At 39.3% G+C, this 21,339-nt stretch overlaps 1 protein-coding gene across 1 annotated transcript in view; it reads left to right on the top strand.

The window, feature by feature from the left end:
• LOC104078810 (nucleolar protein 4-like) overlaps positions 1-21,339 on the top strand; it is a 56,012-nt gene that overhangs the window by 24,094 nt on the left and 10,579 nt on the right. Inside the window, exon 5 of the mRNA XM_009580591.1 lies at positions 19,285-19,465. Coding sequence (XP_009578886.1) covers positions 19,285-19,465 — 181 coding nt within the window. The remainder of the gene's footprint in view (positions 1-19,284; positions 19,466-21,339) is intronic.

Here is a 21,339-nt window from a genome sequence, read left to right as displayed (position 1 = left end):
CTGACTGTGTTAGATGTTACTCAAGTGCTCTCTTTAGCTTCAGTGCATTTTCATTATCTTGAGATCAAGCTCTGTTTGTTGGCTAGTAGCTTAAGTGCCGAGAAGTTACACATTTGGTACCTGTGACCTGACTGAAGAGTTCTGTCACTTCCACTTTTTTATTCTTCCTGATATTAAAAATAATTTATTCCCTTGCATAAATTTTATAGATTTATATATTGAAATTGTATAGGTTTACTGATACTACTGCCACATAGTGAAATGCTCATGTCACTGGGCTGGATTTGGTTGATCTTTCCACAGTCCAGGTCAGGCAGTGGGTACAGAGGCAATGCAGAGCTTTTGTGTTGCTCTCCAAATCATCTCTGCTGAGTCTGGATACTGAAAAAGGGTAACTCCAGTCTTGAATTTTGAGGACTTTTTTCACCACAGGTGATAAAAAATGTAGAAACAGTAATTGGATTGAACTTCTATGACTTGCTTCAGTCAGAGATGGAAGAGGCATTATCTGAATCCTTAAGATTTCCTGTGCTTCTGAGTGATATCTTGGGATGCTCTTCTGGGATAATCCTTTCAAGATCTTTGTTACATCTCTAGCAATATTCAGTGTGTAGCAGTTGCACTGAAGTGGAGGTTCTGGACTACTATCAACAAGGGAGTCATGAAACAAATTAAGTAGAGCTAAAATACAGCCCTTTTTACATGCATTCATTACAAATGGTGAACAGGATGACTTCTTTTGTTGTGTCTTTGTTGGTCAAAAGAAGAATGGTTAAATAAGTAGAAAAATCTGGAAAAAGTCATTCAGTCATTACTGTCCTGGGCAGTGAACAGAGGTCACGATGCCTGTTTTGTAGGCTGCCGCTGCAGAGGCCTCGGCTCTGTGGCTCTGCTTGTTGTCAGTCACAGAAATGGAAGTTTCGTTTTAAGAACTTAGCCGTTGTCAGTCTCTGCTTCTTCCGAACAGGTATGTGTGTGGTATAGTTTTTATAAAAACTCATCATAAAACAGCCTGGAGCAGCGTTGGGCTATGGTACTCCATGGAAAGTGGAGGTGGATTAGTTTTGTTACTGTCCTGTCCGAAATCAAAAAGACCAATGAAAATTCTGCAGGGGAAGATCTAAGAGGAAATAGTAGTTTATATACCTTAGCATGCGAGAGGACCTGCCCCTTTATTTTTACTAAGGAAGATGAAAAGGGGAAATCTTCCTTTGGAAAAGCAAATAAGAGTGATACCAGGAAAAAATTGCCTTCACACTTACTTGGATACAAGTGGGTTTTACAACAGCTGCCTTTTGTTTCGTTGTTCTGTTGTTTAGAGTTGATTCTTTTCGCATGCTGTCATGTTGCAAAATTTACAAATGAGCATTTTTCATGTAATTGAAATAAGAAGGGTTTGGCAATCAAGATAAAATGTGAGCACCCTGGAGTGAGGAGGGAGGATGAATACGGGAAAGCAGGAAAAGAACTGAATCGTGGAATACTATGTCTGTAGAAGTGTATGAACCTTTTTATGGACGTGTCGTGTATCGTTAGCCAGATCATTTAGAAAATTGATGTAGCTTCAGTGGCACCATGTTGTTTTGTTCTAGTTAAGAATCTGGACCTTTGAGAATTCATTATTATATTTGTAGATAGGAGAGTAGTGGTCACATATGAGTGCAAAGCCAGTGGACTGGATTCTCTCCTGAACTTAATCCATGTTATTTTAGCAATTTGACCTCCATTTCAGTGAATAGTGTCATTGAAGGGCTACCATAGCATGCAGAATTTTTTGGGTAGCCAAAGGAGTGAGCTATGTACACTTCTGTAATCGGACATGCAATGTATGATTCTTTTGTAGTTACATAGCAAATGACAAGTTGAGCCCAAAGAGAGCTTAAGCTCAGAGGAAAATGAAAGTTATCTTACATATCTTCCATCCTAAGGCATTTCTCAGCCAGAGCTGGTGGTTTTTAAATTAGTAGGCTCTTTACAGAGTGCTTGTCAGTCAATATTTTATAGAACATATATGGTAAGAAAAAAGCTTTCTGCATTTTCATTTTTTTTAAAATGTGAATTTAAAGGCTACAGTTTCTTTTCATTCCAGAGACTAGCTGAAAATAACAAGTCAGACAACTGTATAGCCTGACAAAGGTGTTGTCCTCATACCCTCACTGCACAGACATCAGAATAATACTTTTCTTGTAAAATTCGTAATTTCTTTAGTTTGACTTAATCCAACTATTCTTTATCACTATCTACAAGGCAAATGGAAGGTAATACAACAAAGCTATTAGGATATGTGTACGTCTCCATGTGTGCATGGGAGACAATTTCCCTTTCACTGAACAAACCAGTTATATGCAGACTAACTTTAATTCTTCACATGAGATCATATTTGGAGATGGCTGCAAGACAACTTCGCAGTTGCAAGAGTATTACTTACTTCATCTCTATCTCTGCTTCAATTATTTCACTCTCTGCTAGGCATCTCAAAAAAGTTCCCTCAATATAAATGTTAAATGTCTTTTTTTTTTTTTTTTTAATCATAAGGTTAAAAGATATGATGTAAGATTAGGATAAATAAGATCAGGATAAATGTGCAGGTTATATTTCTGAGTCTTGTGGAAGCTACCAGTTTCTTTAATTATAAAAGCTAAACTTAATAGAAAAAATCTTTGATTATTTGAGCTTTTCAAGTTGATAAGAGCAAGTCTATGCACTGTGCACAGACTATCATGCACTATGATGCTATGAAGCAATTCTTTATGATAAACACTGAATGCATTTTTTAAGAAACCTCTCATCAAGATGATAGCTATAATTTTTTTCCATGCTGTGATTTGTAACCAGGCGAATTAAATATCAATAATCATCGTGGTGGAGTGAAAGATAATATCTAACCCTCAAGAAGGAGAAAGTTTAATGATCCCAGGTTTACACTAAAACATAAATGAACATAAATTTGCAAATAGGCACTTTAAACACATTCTTCACCCCCATTCTAGTTTGGGGAATAAAAGGAAGGCAAATCTAAAGTTTGCAGTGCTTTAGTAGCATATGAACAGGGTGTTAAGAATATTGCAACATTTAGTGATTTTAATACTGCTTTTAGCTGTTAGAGGAGTAGGAGTAGGTGGCTATTAGGTTTCTGACAAAGCAATTATGGCCTAGACACATATGCTGGGAGCTGACCTGACATTTGCCTCTGGATAGTTGTCATAGCAGCAACCTGAATAGAGCAGCTTGATACAAGTGGCGGTTGCAGACTGGATACAGGTGCTGTGCTAATGCAATACATCTGAATATTAATAAAAGTGCACATGTACTACCACTTGGAAATCACCGCTACTGTGTTTCCTTCCATTTACATCTAATTCCTAAACGTTTGTTTTTAAAGAAATTGAGATTTGTAAGGAGATACTAATGATCTGCCTCCATACAATTTCTGGTGCCGTTTCTCTGCATGTGACAAGGGGGTTGACCTAAAGAAAGACTGTTCAAGCACAGTTTTATTAAAAAAGAAAGTCTGGCTGTTGCAGACCAGGAGCAGTTTGTGTCTCCGTTAAGAAGGAAGGTAATTACTCGTGGACAAATTACAGGTAATTGTAAAACTGTTTTGGAAGAAACTAATTAAAAATCTGAATTGCAGTGAGGGCATGGACCTCCATTTGAGGATCACTGTATCTGGCTTTCAGCAGGGAGGTGGAAACGACCTTTAAACCTTCATATTTGAGGACAGAGAATTTGTGTTTCAGCTGTGCCACTAATGCACAGCTTCTAAATCTTGACACACTGAGCAGTTATTTCCTGTGATACCCTTCATACAGCAGGAAAGAAGGAAGAAGGATATATATTTTTGTCCCCATGTGTATGTTGTTGTTCTCTTTCCTGATCAATGCATACTGCAGCTCCCAGGAGGAAGGAAGAAACAAATTGTAGGGTTCATAAATGCTCTTTTTATGCTGTTGTTTATATTATGTGTTTTTGTATCAAGGGCAGATTTGGACAATATCGGTTACAGAAAAGGGAGATATGCAAAAATATCTCCCAGTGGACACTGGAGAATGCCCTGCTGAGGCAGTGCTTTGGTAGCAGAAAGCTGTGAATTCAGAGAGAGCACGAAGAAGCGGTTTTGTTTCAGGGAGATGGAGTTCTTGCCACAGCTATTCAGTATGCAGGAAGAGCACATCAACTATACATCCTTGTTAGAGGTGGAGGAAAAAGCATCAGGAGTTCCCTTCCTCTTGGGTTTCACAGAGCCTAATTTGCTCTACAGGATGGGAAAGAAAAGGCACTTCGTCGGTGCTGACCACAAGCGGTAGCAGTGAGGGATGGGGCCATGTCCTCTGTCTGCTGTATGTTTACATAAGACGTGAAAAATTCCAGCTCAAAGTGATTTTCTCTTTAGAATGGAAGGCTTGTGGAGTCTTAGATAATAGAAAAGAGCAAAGGGAAGCAGATAGTTCACTTAACATAAAGCAAACAAATAGAAATTGGAATCCCAAAAACCACAAGAGGCAAAAGTCACTTTAACTTGCAAAGAGCTCAATGCCTCTTACACTACAGAAGCTTTATTAATAATAGCCTTTTGTAGTCAGACATCTCTTTGTGATTTGGTATTTAATAGGGATCAGAGTGATTTCTGTACTTCAGTACTTTATCCTTTTTTATCTGTGTTCAAAATGATCACTAAGATGACTGTAACGACCTTGGATACCCACATGCTAGTTTGCATTTCAGGCCTTGTTCACTTCCATCATTTTCCCACCTAATGATTATTTTACTTCTGAGTTGGTCTTTGGTCTGCTTTTGTGGTTCCAAATGATATGCTTTAACCACTGAGGCTCAAAATGTTATGCAGGCACCATTTAGCTGCATGTGGATTGTTGTCAAGAGATCAAATTATGTACTAGTATTGGGAAACTTAGCTTCCTACCCAGAATGCACTGGCCATATTGTCAAGAGGAAGAAAATAAGCGGTATGCATTGTAATTTTAAATCCTGCTGCCTTTCAAGTCAGTGGCAAAATTCCTGATTTCAGCAGTGCTGGATAGGATTCTGTTATTAGCAGATGCAGCTGGAAGGGACTGCTGAATATCACAGGGCAACCCCCCTCCCTCCATGCTCCAGCCCAACCTACATTAAATTTGCTACATGCATTGGAAAGGAATAATGTGCAAGGCACGCAATTGCAAATAATTTCATGCCTTGGATTTACAGTGAGGCCCTAAGGTGAGCAGCTAATTTTTCACCTCAACACAGAGATCATTAGATTAGAAAATGCTTTATTTTTCCAGGCTCTTTGTGCTGAGCATACATGGTTGAATTTCAAGCTGCTGATTTCAGAGAACACTTTAAAGACCCCGAGCTGCAATAACATCTTGAATGTGAAGTAAAATTGATGCCAATGTAAGTTTTCTGTTCTGGAGGTTGATAAAGCTGGAGGCTCAGAAATGGAGTGTCAGGTTGTTTCTTGGACAGGAACTTTTAAACAACCTTATCCCTCTTCCTACCATAGGTGGAATGAAAATGAATAGGGACCAGAACAGCCTCCTTCCCTGTGTCTTTAATATCCATCTCCTGTCAAGAAGGCAGAAGAGGAAAGGCTGGTGGAAATGTAGATATAAAAGTTATCTCCTCAGGCCCAAAGATGGAGGTTTTGGAGGCAGGGTTTTTGTTCTTCCTGCTCCCATGTTGAAAGCCAGGAATAGAGAGCTTTTTACTTATCCCTCCCTTTTATATGGCAAGAAGATATTAAATGTGAAGCATTTTCTTGCCTGTCAGATGTTTCTAGCATAGAGACAAGTATGTTAAAAGGATGATTTTGTCTTTCCTTTCCTGTGTTTAGCTAATGAGTTCATTGCACACACCCTCCTGCCTACAGCACAGGCAGCGAATAATGTTTCTGGTGAGTAAATCCCTGTTATCATGCAGAGTTTGGGCCAGTTTAATGAAATCAATGCAAACCCAGTGTGCATGTGCAAGCTCTTATTTTTCAAGAGTGGTGTATTTTGGTTTTGGTTAATGAATTAGCAGATTTAGAAGACTTTAAGCAATCATAAATTACTCCTAACAGTTGCACAATGGATTCAGATGTATTCCTCGATTAGAACAGTGCAATTCTCCATGCAGAAAATATATGTAGAAATGTACGCACAGACTGCTTATGTTTGGTAGCAGGAACATGTTTGTGATTCAACAACTGGCTTGATGTCCCTAAACTAAATTTAGAAACATATTTTTCTGAGAAAAAAATAAAAAATGTAATAAGCTGTGGGAGCAGGAGCTGAGTGAATTGCCTGGGAGCAGCACCAGCTGCTAAAGAGGCTAGGCACAGGGCAAGGCAGCCAAGCAGGCTGTGGCCAGCAGCCCAGGCATTGTGCCAGAAGAATCCTCCCCTGAAATGAGAATATTTGGGGAACAGATTTGTACTGCAGTGCACAAATTTCATGCTTATTACTCATGGTATTTCATATTAAGCTTCAGTTTTACTGTCTCCATTAATGAAGCAAATCAGAAAGTGCATCCTCCAAAGGCCAGTCAAAGTTCATTTCTTTGTTTCTTCCAATGGCTTATGCTACTCTGGTTTGATGATTGTGGAATCAAAAGGCCATAACCCAAAGCATCACTTGTTATCTACTGAATCTTTTAAAATACAGAACCCTCACAGTACTGAAGTTAAAGGATGTGCACCAAGTTCTGTCAAAAATTTAGAGCAGGTCTTCTTCAGTAGCAAAACATTTTCTTTCTACTAAATAGTTTGAGACAGGGTGGGGAGGTCAGGTTTTTTTTTTTTAAATATCTTTTATTTTTAAAAGATTTTTTCTTTTTTTTTTAAACAGCCAAAGTCATGTTGTACCTGAGGCAGTGTTCAAAAACAGATGTCCTGCATTGAGTTCATAGAAAGAATTTTGGTTTTCACAAACATGCAGTTCAAGTTTTAATGCAGATTTGAAATAAAATAATTAGCAATCAAATGTATCAAACAGGGTAAAATATCTTTAAAATATCTGAACCTACTGTTGAAAACAAGAACCAGTCATTAAGTGCATGCAAAAAGGTAATTACTCACTCTCTAACAGACAAGAAAACTGGGTTTTTTTTAAAGCTATCTGTAACTTCAACTAGAATTTACCTGTGGAAGAGACACCATACTGTAAATATGGCAGTATGCTGGAATCTCCAGCACGCTTATTTTTTTCCTTTTCAAAGCAGAACACACAGACATTTTCAACTAGTTGAAACTGAGGAAGTTAATTCAACATTGACCTCAAATGCTTCATGTCTAGGCTATCATCTTCTCTTTCTAAATGCAGAAGAGTTTCATTTAGAATCTAATATAAAGTGCTTTGGTCCATCCCCCTGCCACGGAGTCCAATATATGTAATATTAAAAGAAAATGTGGGGCAGAAGAGAAATAGGAAAAAGCACTCAGAAGTCCAAGTTATACCCTACAATTTTCCAATAAAGTCTTTTTGATTAGTTGCATGTCCATACCCCAGAGCTAGCAGGTGTATGAAAGCTGTTTTGTGTCAAGAAAATATGCTGTCAGTGGTGGGAGTGATATCAGTTGTAATGCAGTAGATGAGGAAACCTATAGTGGGAGGTTTAGTTATGTTGACCATGATAATATTGTAGTAATAAATCTGCAAAGCTGGCACAAGCATTGCTCCAGTACTCCCACACACTTTCCCCTGCATGCTCCCTAAACATTTGATTCATGAGTTTAAAAATTTTCTCTGTTGGTGCTCTGGTGCCACAGTCCTCCTGCACTGAATGGAGTAATGCTGATCTAGCCCATGGTAGTCACTAAAAAATGGCATGTTGGCAAGGGGAACAGAAACGTCTCTCCCTATAGGAGTGCCTCACTGAGATAATTTCTTGAGGACAGTACCCATAAGAATGAAAAATGCAGAGCAAAATGCTTGATTGTGGTCATAAAAGTGGAGTCGCCTGAGGCATAGCTGCCTGAGGTTTGTTCTGAATGAGAGGAATACACTGCGAAGAAGGAATTTCTCTCGCTTGTTCAGCAGTAAGTACTGCTATGCCTTTGTCATCATGCATCAGTTTCAGCAATACATTGATTCATTCAGCACCATTACCTGCAGGCAAAGCTGCTCTTGGGATGGGAAAAGATGACATTGTTTTCTTGCTGTTTATGTTGTTTCTCTTTGGAAGAAAGGTCAGATGTTCAGACTCCTCCATTTGTACTGCCTGTCAATGAGGAAGCAGCAAAAATGATCAGTAGCCATGTTCTTCTGGAAGGTGCTGGCCACTGCAAAGAAATGGGCTTTGAAAGGACTAGAGGGGATATGCAGCAACATAAGATAAACATAAGATAACCTGTACTTCATTTCCACTGAAGTTATACCCTTATCTTCTTCAGATTTTCAGCTAATCTAATTTCAGGAGGGGCGTCCTAGGCCCTGGAGTTCATTATGCAGTGCTTCACTTTTGGGAGCAGGCACGTACCAAATGAGCTCTCTTAGGAGCAGGCTTAGCAAGCCTGCTCCCATCGTCCCGTGCCTTGAGATATCTTAGGTTGAGAGATCTATGGAGGTGGCACAGGGAAGGAAAGGACCCTTTCATATTCTCTCTGGTCGCACCCTCTGTGGCAGGCTGAAGGAGTCAGTGATGCAGTCTCTCAAGGGAAACTGGCTTTCCTTTGAAGGAAAATGTTGGCTGAGAGCGGGTGCGGAGGTGCAAACAGAGGAGGTGGGGATTCTCAAGGTTAGCTACTGAAACAAGGCCTAAATCAGTAACTTATCATAAGGCCCAAGGCAAGGGCTGTGCTGTGCTGTTCTTTAGATTAGAGTTAAAATCTGTCTTTGTTTTCTGCCTGTCCTGAAAGGAAGAAATTCTGTATGAGGCCGGGGCCCTAACAAATCTCTTCTCTGCTGGTACAACGGAGAGGAGCAAAAGTTCCACCTGCCCCTCTCCTCTGGTGTCCCTCTGCAAAGCAGGAAATGGTGGCCCCGAAGATTATTCTGCTCTTTGCATGGCACCTTTGTCCCTTTGTCTGAATTTGGACCACTTTCTCCGTGGGAAATATCACATGTATTTTGTGAAATAAGCCATGAGCACATAGGAGTTTTGCCAAAACTCACAGGCATTGGCACAGTTCACGTATTCAAACCAGGTCCAGTTATGCCTCTTACATGCCTGAAGCTGTTTGTAATCTGGTGCTGGCCATCGTTGGACACATTATTTAAAATTGCACTGAGGAAGTCATTGCTGTGCATACCCTGCAGTGCACTATACAGTCTTTCACTATGCACCTGTCTTGTATATCGAGACAACTTTCAATTAATAGTGGTGAAACCATTAGCTAACTAAATTTTTTCATACATTAAAATTCTCTAGAAAAATAAAGAGCATGACCGTGTCCAATATAACTTATGAAATAGCTTATGAAGAGTGATAACTGCAACCTAAGACAAGAACAGCAGGAGCTATAGAGAATGTTAACTTGCAGGACACTTTCCGTCATTAGTCCACCTCAAATGTGATTGCTACATTGAGTTACACTTTTTAACATTCCTTTGTCCCTGGTGGGAAAAAGCACACTTTTGAAAGTACATTCAAAAATCAGCTCTCTAGAACTTCACTAAAGAACAGTAACTTTATCTCAAGCACCACAAAAAAAGATAAATGCTATCCTTTTCCATTTGGACAGAGAGAGACATGGTCTTTTAGAAGAACCCAGTTTCTCTTTCCCCGGTGACTTTGTATCACAGTTATCTAAACTGTAGGAATAGCTCATCCATGCTCAACCGGCAGCACTGGTGACCTCTGAAAGCTCATGTTGCTCTTCTGCTATCACAGAGGATAATGAACTGGCTAAAGCTGACAGGTTATGAAAAATGATCCCTCTGCTTTGCTATTGCTCCAACAAAAGTGATTCTCTGACAACTCTTTGCAACAGCCATCTGAGTACCTCTTCCAAAAAAGTTTTTTGTTCTGCAAGTGTAGTGACAGTGGTGAAAAAACAAGACTCAAACACTGCAATGTGAAAACACTAACCTTTTATTTAAGATTAACATACCCATTCCAGTCTATAAATAATGTGTCATTCTATCAGAAATGCAGAAGTCTGGGGTTCATTTTTGTCTCTTTTACACAATAGCACCTTTTTATTTTGATCTTATTTTTCTGTGTCAGTCTCATGCTTTCATTTCTTGTTGAACACTGGCTCGTGTCATTTTTGATGCCTGGTGACAGCACTGATGCTGGCAGTTCATTTCAGTGTTAATAACCTGAAAGCAAAAAGGACCTACTGCCCTTCTAATCTGAGACTGAAGCATGGTGCTTTCTTGGCTCTATACCCTGTGTCAGGAGAACAGTTTGGAGGTCCTTAAACTTTTGGCAGCTAACTTAACATTTTGATAGCCACTCTTCAAGTTCCCACATCACCATTGGCATTACAGGGAGTTTAGATGCGTAACTGGACTCCGTATTACACCGATTTAGCTCAATTAGACTACATCAGTATTTCCTCACCATCTAAAAAATTATGTTTATCATTTTTTATCTAAAATATGAAAACCATTTTGATACTGGACTTCATAGCAAAGTCATCATTAATACCTAGACTTCTGGCAGTAACATGTTCAATACAGTTGCATCTGCATGCTAGGAGCACTTTTTCATATAATGTTACATCTATGCCAGAAAATTCTACACTGAGACTGATGTGCTTTCCATGTAATGATGAGATGATAGACAGAAGCAAGGAGGGTGGGATACACAGTATGCACTACTGGGTGGCATGCAAGGGAAAGGCAGCAATCTCTGGGTGTTTAAGAAGGGGACACCTTCCAGACCCTGCAATGGGAACCAAGAATCCCATGGCTCATTTTCCTTTGAATGCCCTGCTCTGTGCACATGATGATGGCCACTTACCCTGGCATCTGCTTCTCTGCACAGGAGCCAGAAAACTTTGAGCTGAGACTGATGTCTCTCCATGTAATGATGAGATGATAGACTCTCAGCTAAAGCATGAATGTTCAGCTTAGCTGGAATACTCAGCTCCAACTGAGCTACAAATTGAGTGGTATGTCACACAAGAACAGGCTTTTTCATTTTTTTACATACTTGATTTAAGTAGGTAAAAGTGAAGAAAATAGTGCAGAGAGAGTGGTAGAGAAAAACATGGTCTAAATCTGATTACAGAGGGTGGGAAACAGAAAGCTGTGCAGTCCCCCCGCTGTTCCTTACAAGAGGAGAAATAGTGTGCATGCCTGAGGACAGCAATTATGGCCCTCTTGATTTCCTGAATTATCAAAACACTTCCCAATCTAAAAAATATCTAGCATGAGTTCTGTGATATTATTTGAACTTGACTTCGTGTTTCATTTTAGCCAGTTTGCTCAAATTTACTCTTAGTACTCCAACGAAGACCTGGAGTGCTGTTTATGAAGGACAACTAAACTTAAAGCGGAAGGAATCTGTCCAGAGGTGCAATTAGTTTTTAAAGCTATCTGTCCTGATGATTTTGGACAACAGGTTATGGGACTGTCAGTGGATGCATCATTTTAAAGAATACTGTGACTAGCTGGAGAGATGGCAAAATACCCAAGTATATATATATATAAATATATATATCTATATAAAAATATAGACATCTGTCTTGGAAAGTTGTCAGAGAATAACTTTGCCCCTCAGATAAAATATATCTGTGGTATGCTTTAAAAATTTTCCTAAACAGACTATAAAGATTCTAGCAATTCAGTTTTCAGGTTTCAGCTATGGGTCTGGTGTAATGAGTTGAAATCTCAGGTAGATGTTAATTTTGGATTAATAATCCCTCAATATAGGGACTGGAAATTTTGTAGGACTTCATTCAAAATAGTTTTGAGGTATGAAAGCATGATGCAGCATGGCAAACAGGTCATACAAATTAACTTTTCTGTGCACAAATTCATCAGGGAACCTGTAGCAAATGCTTGGCTTTTCTCATTGTGAGTACTGGAACTCTGCTGACTTCAGCTGAAAATTTGGGGTTTGCTCACTGTTGTAAGAGAAATAAGGCTTTCTGGGGAAGGTAGTGTCTTTTATTACATCAGCTTTTGGGCACATAAATTCTTCTCCTGGTCTAGGAAAAGGTACTACCTTTTTCTACAAACCTTACCTTGCCTCCATGCTTAGATCACAGTTGTAAGAGCACCTCCTACAATATTAAAAGATTTTGTCCTTTTAAAGGACTATAAATATTCAGTACTTTAAATATGCAAAGGACTACTGTGAAGCTTCATTTGGATTTCAAACTCAGTGAATTATGTAGATCTATTTCATTTTGTTAAGGCCTCCCTGGTCTTGAACAGGTTTTATTTAGTGAGTAGTAATCCCAACACAAACCTTAGCAACTGGAGAGGGGAGGAAGAATGTGCAATAGAAACCAAAACTAAAGTGAAAACTCACATCCATCACTTGCAGAAATACCATTTCCACCATTGCTAAGCACAGTGAGGCAACAGCCTTATTGCAGTGTTAAAGGAAAATTTAGCCTACTGTGATGTGCCAAAATAATGTTTAGCTGTATAGGATTCCAGGATATTGGTCATAAAATTAAAAGCTGGGTCAAACACTAGAGAATTAATTTAATGGAATTAAAACTAATAAAAGATCCAGTGTTCTGTCAGAACAATGTGTGTCATCCGAGCAGTTGGTAGTATCATCACTTATTAAGATTACCTGACACTTTCCATTATAATACTAGGTATGCAGTTTGGTGATACCTTCATGACCTTCAGCCCCCAGGGATTACATTTACTGTTCTTTATGTCTTCCATCTGTTGAACTCTTTCAGAGAAAACTTCAGCCATTTTCAAGAATGAGGAAAATTTTGTCCTTTAAGGGTAGTTTGATCCTTAAATGTATTTGCCATTCCTTAAAAAAAAAAAAAAAGGCTCTGTGTTTGGTCTTGACAATATAGTGGTGTGATTTATGCCAAGGATGTGACACTGGATGCACATGCTTACATGGTCAAAACATTTTAGTTGCCAAATTCCCAGATTATTTGAATTTCGGTGGGTGTCACTAGGAACCTGAGCTCAATGCAGAAAGGGGGGGAAGAGTGTTGGGGGTGTGAACCGTGGCAGGAGCAGAGATAACAAGGGATGAAGGGAAAGTGAGATTATGAGATGGGGTTGGATGAGGAAGTGAGTAGCTGAGGCTGGCAATGTGAAGGAAACCGGTCAGATGAATTAAAGAACTAGTGGTGAAAGAGGATCAGATATTACTAGTGAAAAATACTGTGGGTTGAAAACAGGAGCTGCCCTTGCTAATCGTGGATCCTGGCTTTGCTCCCTGTGGGACAGGATTTTGGGGACGAGGAGACTGACAGGGGTCTGAGGAGGGAGAGAAAATCTCCGATGAGACTATCAGTGGATGTGACACTGATTAAATACAAATTAGGAAATGAAAGGGCTTGAGTTGCTGAAGCTGCTCAGGTATCAGGCATCAAGAGACTTGTTTGGAAAGGAGAGATTAGGATTTGCTAGGCAAGAAGACTGAAACTGAGATGGAGGGTAGAAGGTGAAACTGGAGAAGCAAGGAAGATGGGATGAGGAGTCAGGGATTTTGAAGAAACAGTATGAAATAAGTTTGAAGAGACAGAGCACAAGGTATACATGATCAGGTCATGGGCAGGGAAACGGCAGTAATCTCCAGGTGTCTAAGAAGGGGCCACCTTCTGGGCCCTGCAATGGGAGCCAGCAATCCTGTGGCTCATCCTTCTTAAAACATTTTGCTCCATGCAGATGATGATGGCTGCTTACCCCAGCAGCTGCTTCTCTGCTTAAGAGCTGAGATAGGCAGAGAGCTCCCAGCCCCACAGCCTCCTACAGATTCAGCAGGGTGCCCCATGATGGAACTTTGGAGTTTCTTCCCATTATTTTAAAAATTAATTATTTTTAAATTATTTTAAAATAATTTCCATCATTTTCCAGATTATATGCTCAAAAATTAAAAAATTACACAGAGAAGCCCATTATGTTGTTACAGTTGCAGAACTCAAGCACTTTACATATTAGGTAATGCTAGCTTGAGGCTGCCTTTGTTGCCAGAATCTCACCATCTGAAAAGCAGTGATAAAAGTCCTATCTAACAGAAGTATTGTGAAGATTAACTGGGTATGCTTTGAAAAGTGCTACATGGTTTTATCATGTGTTTCTATTTATTATACTTTTGATTCAAAAATCATAGAAATAAAGTGGTGGGTTCCAAATGGGAAGAATATATGAAACATTATCTCCTTTCTTCTAAAGCCATACTAGAAGCTATTGAGGATAAAAAAAAAATTAAAACACATGAAAGCGTGTTTTGTTTTTTCATGTGAATGAATTTTTTTTCCTTTGCTGAAAAAATGGAAGACCATATGCAAATATTGTGTCCCTGGTTTGCCTATCTGTTTGAAGACTAATCTGCATTTGAGTTTTCCTAACCTCAAAGTGGTATTCTAAGAGAAGTGTTTATTGACAAGAACAACAAGCAATCCACATTTTTCAGTTTAACATATTAAAAAAGAAAGTATCAAGAAACATGAGGCAAAAATGTGCTTGCCTTTTTGTCTTGTTTCTAATTGAGTGGGAAAAAATCACCTTGACATAGGGGTAGTTAAAAGCTGGCATTCTGAGAGTTGTTAATTTGTTAGTCTGGTAGAGACTACATTTCATGAAATCAGTAGTTAAATGCATGTCTCCATCTTTGCCACTTTTGGAACATTACTATTTATATTCTTGTTGCAGAAGTTTTGTTAGCTTTGTGGTCAGCTAGCATTTTCCATGTGAATTGGTCTGCATACACACTCCCTTTTGGGATTTACATTTACACATTAGCAATGCCTATTGGTAACAGTTGAGCCAAGGCAATAGCATTGCTCTGTCTTAATGGGAATACACAGAATTTCTGACACTTGTGTATATATGGGATGAAAACTCAATGTAGCACAGATTTGCCAGGACTTTTTGTTTTAGCAAGCTATTACTTTTTTGTATGATTTTGGTGAAGGAGATGGGGAACAGAAAGGAGCAATGGCATTGTTAGGGTTGCTTCCACGAAGGACAGACTTTTTGAAAAGAAATGTGTATGCTGTGCCTCTGCTGGCATGGGGAACAGGAGGCTGGGATACTGCCAGGGAGCCTCGCTCTTTGTACCACAGTCATGACATTTTGCACTAGCATCTGTGTTGCTGTGGATAGTATTTCCTTTTAAACTATTCATTAGCTGCTCAGAGTATCAGTCAGAGCAGAGCAGGTTTCTTCAACATACATGTTACGCAATAGTTCATGAAATCTTTTCTTAGTATCTACTGTCCTTAGAGGGTTACTTAATTGCTTCCATGATTAAAAATAAAATAAATTGCACCTATCTGCTCTTTTAAGGTAAAAATTGTGTTCTCCTAGTACAGACCTGGACATAAAACTGAGGCATAGATATCTCTGATATATACCAAGTTGAGGATCACAGTATGTACTTCATGCTTCCACTTTTTCAAGTGAACACATAACTTTGTATTTTAGCATGCTTTTGTACCTAAAAGGTATTTTTGCATTTCTGTGATTTCCATCATTTTCCAGATGATATGCTCAAGACTTAAATTACTTCTGCTCCAAAATAAATTCAGAAGAGAAATATTGTTAGAAGCATGACTTATTTCCATTGCTATATACAAAATGAAGATGGTATAAGTCAAATTCTAGATAGACAAATGTTTTATCCACATCTTGTTCGTACTTTTTATTAAAGGTAAATCATAAATAGTTTAAAAATTGTTAGTTAATACTTCACAGGTTTTATAAATTTGTTATGAATTACAACAGTGTGTGTTGCAGGTAGTTAGGTCAAAACATATTAATAAATGGTTAGTTAATTGTTACTGATTATTATGAAATTAAAATATTTTTTAAAATAACATTTTAAATAAATTATTAAGCCTTTCCAGTGTAAACATAATATAGGGGGAAACAAGAAGTGCTGAAAGACTAACACAGAATATTAAAAAAATCTCAGTTCTGGAACAACACTATGTTTGTTTAATTTCTACATTAGCTTAAAAGCAAAGGTAATTAAGATGAAAAGAAAGAAGAGAATGAATCTGTGCAGAATAAATCTCAGCTATACAAAAATGAATATGATATTCATGTTCTGTCTCCCCAAGAAAAAGAGAGCCTGGCTTCTTTATCCTTGGTGTGGCTGCAAGGAAAATGGACACAGTTTGCCTTTTGAAGTACAAAACATTTCTGAAAAATGCTTAAATCCCAGGGGAACGTATGAGAGGTAACACCTAACCCCTGGACCAGGCTAATGGTTCATAATCCTATCAGTAGGGCTGACACCTGAGGTTGCTCAGAAAATGCTCACCAAAAATCCTGCCCTGCCTCTGCATTCAGTCATCCTGAAGCACTGAGCTAAGCACGTAGATAAGGCCCAGATTTCAGGTCTGAAATGTATGGCAACTTATTCATCATTTAGGTACAGGTGATTGGTCTGCTCTTTAAAAACATGTGTAATATTTAGAGGAAGCCACCTTTTGTATAGTGGCCGAGAGATTAGAACTCATATGCAGAACCAGGAGTCCTGGGCTCAGCATCCTCCTCAACCCCTTTCACCCCTCTGAGGAGTGCGTTCCCCACCAGGACGCCTGGGCTACACCTCAGGCCCCAGCCCGTGGCACACACGCACAGGGCTGCGATTAGTTTGATACAAAGATCCTCCTTTGGCAGCGCAGCCCTAGACTTGGATTCCCGACCTCAGAGCAGCTTGTGAGTTTTGTGTTAGGATGTAGCTGGAAGGGAGCAGTGCTGGAAGCCTCCCTGGGCAGCACTTCTCTGAAAGGGAGCTGAGTCATGCTCCCTTTTTGTTTGCTATCTCTGTAGCCCTGTGAATTGTGCATTTCTTTCCACACAGTGGCACGGCTTCAGCTACAAATCCCACCACAGTTTTGCTTTGAGCCTAGTTGCTAGGAGATGGCAGCTCTGACTTCAGGTCCCCTCCTCATCACAGCTAGCAAAGACCTTGCATCCCAAATTTTCTGCCTCTTCCTTGTGTATTGCAGCAAGAAGCCAGTACTTGGTCTCCCACTTTTTGGCCACGTGCTCTAACACGTGGGTTGGTACGCACCAAGGTGCACCAAGCGCCCTTGCTGTGCCCTCCGGCCAGGCTCTGCTTGCTGTGCTCTACTAGAAGCTCAGTGCATCAGCTCTGCAAAAAACTCACTGTTAGGTTTTCAGTGCACTGACTAGAGGGGATCTGGAGGACATGTAAATTCAGGACAGCAAATTTGTGGCTCCCAGACAGTCAGGATAAGGAGAGAGGCCGTGAGGTACTCTGCTCAGCTATAGGAGTTAGTCCCCTTTGCACTGCACCCCTTGAACACAGTCCAGTCCTTGATAAATTTGCAGAAGATCCCTTACTGATCTTCGTGAGAGTAAAATGAGGTTCTGAGTGTCTGTAGCAAGAAGTATCAGCTAGTTTTATACATAAGGATACAGAGCATCTGAGCCTTGAGAGTGTTAAAGATTTGGACAATGAGTTAAGCTTTGTTGCCAAGATAGAACTTTACTGTATAGCTTATGAATATTTTCTCAGAGAAAATAATACATTTTCTCTTATAAGAAACAGCAATGACCTTTGGAGATAAAAGGTAAGTGATATTAAAGTTGAATTTCTGGCAAAAATACATTGCAATTTTGGCTCTTTGTTTAAGCCTATTATCACTTAAGAAAATGCATAGAAGACCAGTTTGGCCAGCTCTCTTAAAAATGCAAAGCTTTGCCTCAGCTCATGTTAGTGCCCAAGAGGCCCCATTCTGATTGTTTATGGAATTAATTATCTGATGGTTCAGTGTTCTGTATTAAATATTAAAATTTCTGTTAATAATATATACACCTCCTGAGTTATCTCAGTTGTGCCCAACTCTCTTTCACCAATAAATATCTACAACACAGGGATATCTTCATCTCAGAAAAGTTGGTAGTGTCTTATCTGAGAGGTGGAAGTGACGATTGTTCCTAATGTAGACAGGAAAGCTACTTCAGAACCCTTTTTGCCTCAACACAGAGACTGGACACTGTTTGAAATATTTGATCGCTGTGTGCTGGTATATACATTCTTATTTTTAAGTAAAAACTGTAAAAAAAGTTTGAGATATTTTATAGCATTCTTAATAAGTTTGGTATATTTAGCAGCCATAAAAGGGTTGTACAGAAGAGAGAGGCATAAAATGGACAAAATCTTACACAAAGGGGAGACAATTCTAACAGATCATTTATCAGTTAACTACTCTCAAAATGTCTGCAAACATTTTCACCTCTATTTTTTTAAGTACTGATCTTCCATAAATCTATTTTATTTGAAATCACTGACATATATATATTTTCATCAGATAAGAGTATAAAATCAGGCCCATAAAAAAAGTCTGCAAGTTAAAAGAAACAAAGAAAAAGTTCAAATACATTTGCAGACTAAATCAGAAATTCTGGCACTCAGGTCTCTGTGGTGGGCTGAGCAGTCACACACTGATAGTTTTCCTTGTTTCCAACTACTAAAACACATTAGATCTTCTCTTAATGCTTTTCTTTTTTCACCTGTATCATTACTAACGTTGCCACAGGGGCATTCTGTGATCATGAGTGGAGGTGAGGTGCTCTAAGCAGTAGCTATGGTAAGTGCAGATGGGGAAAAATACCCGTTCGCCTGAAACACCATCTCCTTCAGGGGAAAGTTGGAGGGCCGTTGTGCTAAATCTTGTTCAATATTATGCGAGCATCTTAGAGGCGAACAGGGAACATTGAGAGGTACTCATGGTGTACAAACAGTCACTGCTCATACACAGATTACAAATGCTTTCAGGTCACATTTGTAGAGGCATCCTTACCACTTGGCCCTTGTGTGGACAGACACTCACTCAGCCCTCTGCAAACATAGGAAATGTTGTTTTATTCTGTTCGTCTATTCCTTCTGTCATTTCTGAGGCTGATACATCAAAAGAAGTAGTTTTGCAGGCGACTGTGAGCTCTTCAGAGTGAGAAGATGCATCTTCTCCTTTGAAAAACAGTATGGTTAGCTTGTGGAGCACAAACAAATGCATATTCTCAGATTTGTAGGAAACCTGTATTCTTGCTTATTTCCATTGTTTCTTTTAAGCTGATATATGGTCAATCAGAAACACATCTGTGTTTGCTTAACACGTATTATACTTTTCTAAAAGCAATAGATGTGGAGTCTTAACAATGGAAAAGACCCTCTCGTACAAGGTAAAATGTAACAATAATTCAAAACCTTTCCTTGTTTTTGCAGGATGAGGCTGCTCCAGCTGACAAACAGTACAAACAGGAGCCAGCCCAGGTCGCTTACTCAACATCAGCTGTTTCCAGCACACAGGAGGTGTTGTACATCAATGGAAATGGGACCTACAGTTACCATAGTTACAGAGGGCTCGGAGGTGGGCTGCTAAATCTCAACGATGCTTCTAGCAGTGGTGAGTTTCCTTACAAAATGTGCCTGTGTGTATATGTGCTCATGTGTATGCTTCCTCCTGCTGTACAGAAAGCTAGTCCAAGGGGTTCAATATCCATAGGCTATTATCAGATAATGAGCAGGAACACAATCCCGCAAACAGCTACTGCTGAGCAAAATACTTGCTCACTGCGTGCTAGTCTCTTTTCAGTTTCAAGGGACTAATTCACAACAGGGCGAGACTGAACCTGAAGTCTCCAACAAAGCTGAGTAAAAAAATGCTGGGTTAGATTTTCAGTCGATTTGCATGACTTTATGAAGACCTACCCTGTCATTGTTGTCCTCTCCTATACTGATCGCAAAATGAGGCCATTAGTATATTTGTGGCTGGAGTTTGAAAACCTGAACTCCATACTTTATAACAGAAATGAATTGACCTAGATTTCTCAAATGGTCTCTCTAGCTACTTTAATTTACTGCAGATAAGGATCTGGCATAAAAGTGTTAAAAGAGAAATCAGCGCATCTATCTATACTCTAAACTAAAAATGTTGCAGGTAATTGTGTGTCACCATAAGGTTGTATGCCCCTCTGAAAAAAACAGTGGTGTCATTTGTTTAGACAACATACCTTTCTTCTTATATTAGCAAGCATTTGTAACAAACAAATGTAAGTTAATTTTATTATTTGTTTTAAATAGTCCCCCATATTAACTTACTACAGATTCAGAGCAAAGGAAATGGTTTGCCCATGCTGGTAACAAGGGTATTGTCTGTCTGTCAGAGAAAAGTGATTACTCTGGAAGACTGAAGGTCTCTTGCCTCCAAGAATGGTATTTTTAAAATGTTTCAAAGGATGGAGAAATCCCTGGGGTTTTGTCCTGGCTGATGCCTCCCTGGCTGAGGAGTGTGCTGCTTCAGGTACATGGGCTGACTTAGGCAAGATGGTAATTGTTCAGCTACAGGCTCTATATTCAACATGCTAAGCAATTTTCAAAACGCAATCAGGGCTGCAGCCTGCAAGGAGTTACTGGTATATGGTGTCCTAGTGACCTTCAGTCATGTCTGCTTACTCAGCCCCCACCCCCAAAATCCTCAGAGGTCTGTGAATGATTTGCATTAAGTTTTCAAGAGGCTTTAAAAAGATAATACTTTAGTTGTCAAAAGACTTTGACTTAAAAAGAGTGAACGATGATTACAATTGTTTCCATATGCATGAAAAACACATCTGAGGTACTGAATATGATCTCTGATCAAATATTTTCATAAGAGTAAGACAGGCTGTGAAAATCTGGTTTCTTGGGAAAATGCACAAGAACTTTAAAATTGTCTTTTACATTGTGGCCAGAGAAGATCCGAGCCAGTTCCCACTGAAAACAGTTGTCATTTGCTCTTTCACCCAACTAAGAGTAGGATTAAGCTCCCCATGTGTTATTTGTCAGCAGAAGCCATCAGAATTGTCCTGTTTTACATAACCTTAAACTGTGAGGAATCACAACTGTTTGTGTACTTGTTCTTCCCTTCAAACCTCTTGTAATAGGATACATTTTCATAACTCCCATTTTTCAGTGAAGTGTGGGATTTAGGCAAAAGTATTCTATGTCACTTCAGCATGCAATTTTAAAAAATGAGGTACAAATTCAGCATCATAAATTAGTGTTGCTTTCTGATTAGAAGCAACATTTTCTTTGTACCTTTAACATAGAGGACTCCAGTGTTTTTTCACAATTAAAGCTCAAGGTGGGTCTTGCAGGACAAACAGTGGTTTTTATGCTGCACAGCTAATGCAGCCAGGGAACTGTGCAGTGCACTGCATTTCCCTGTGTAGCATCGCTGGGGTGAAGGGACCAGTGGATGCTTACAGTTCGCATGCTGACATATGCTCAAACATTTCTTCT

The sequence above is a fragment of the Fulmarus glacialis genome, unplaced genomic scaffold (assembly GCF_000690835.1).
Source record: "Fulmarus glacialis isolate BGI_N327 unplaced genomic scaffold, ASM69083v1 scaffold9646, whole genome shotgun sequence".
Classification (NCBI taxonomy): domain Eukaryota; kingdom Metazoa; phylum Chordata; class Aves; order Procellariiformes; family Procellariidae; genus Fulmarus; species Fulmarus glacialis.
The sequence above is the reverse complement of the archived record's forward strand: the minus strand, read 5'-3'. Positions and strand labels throughout refer to the sequence as shown.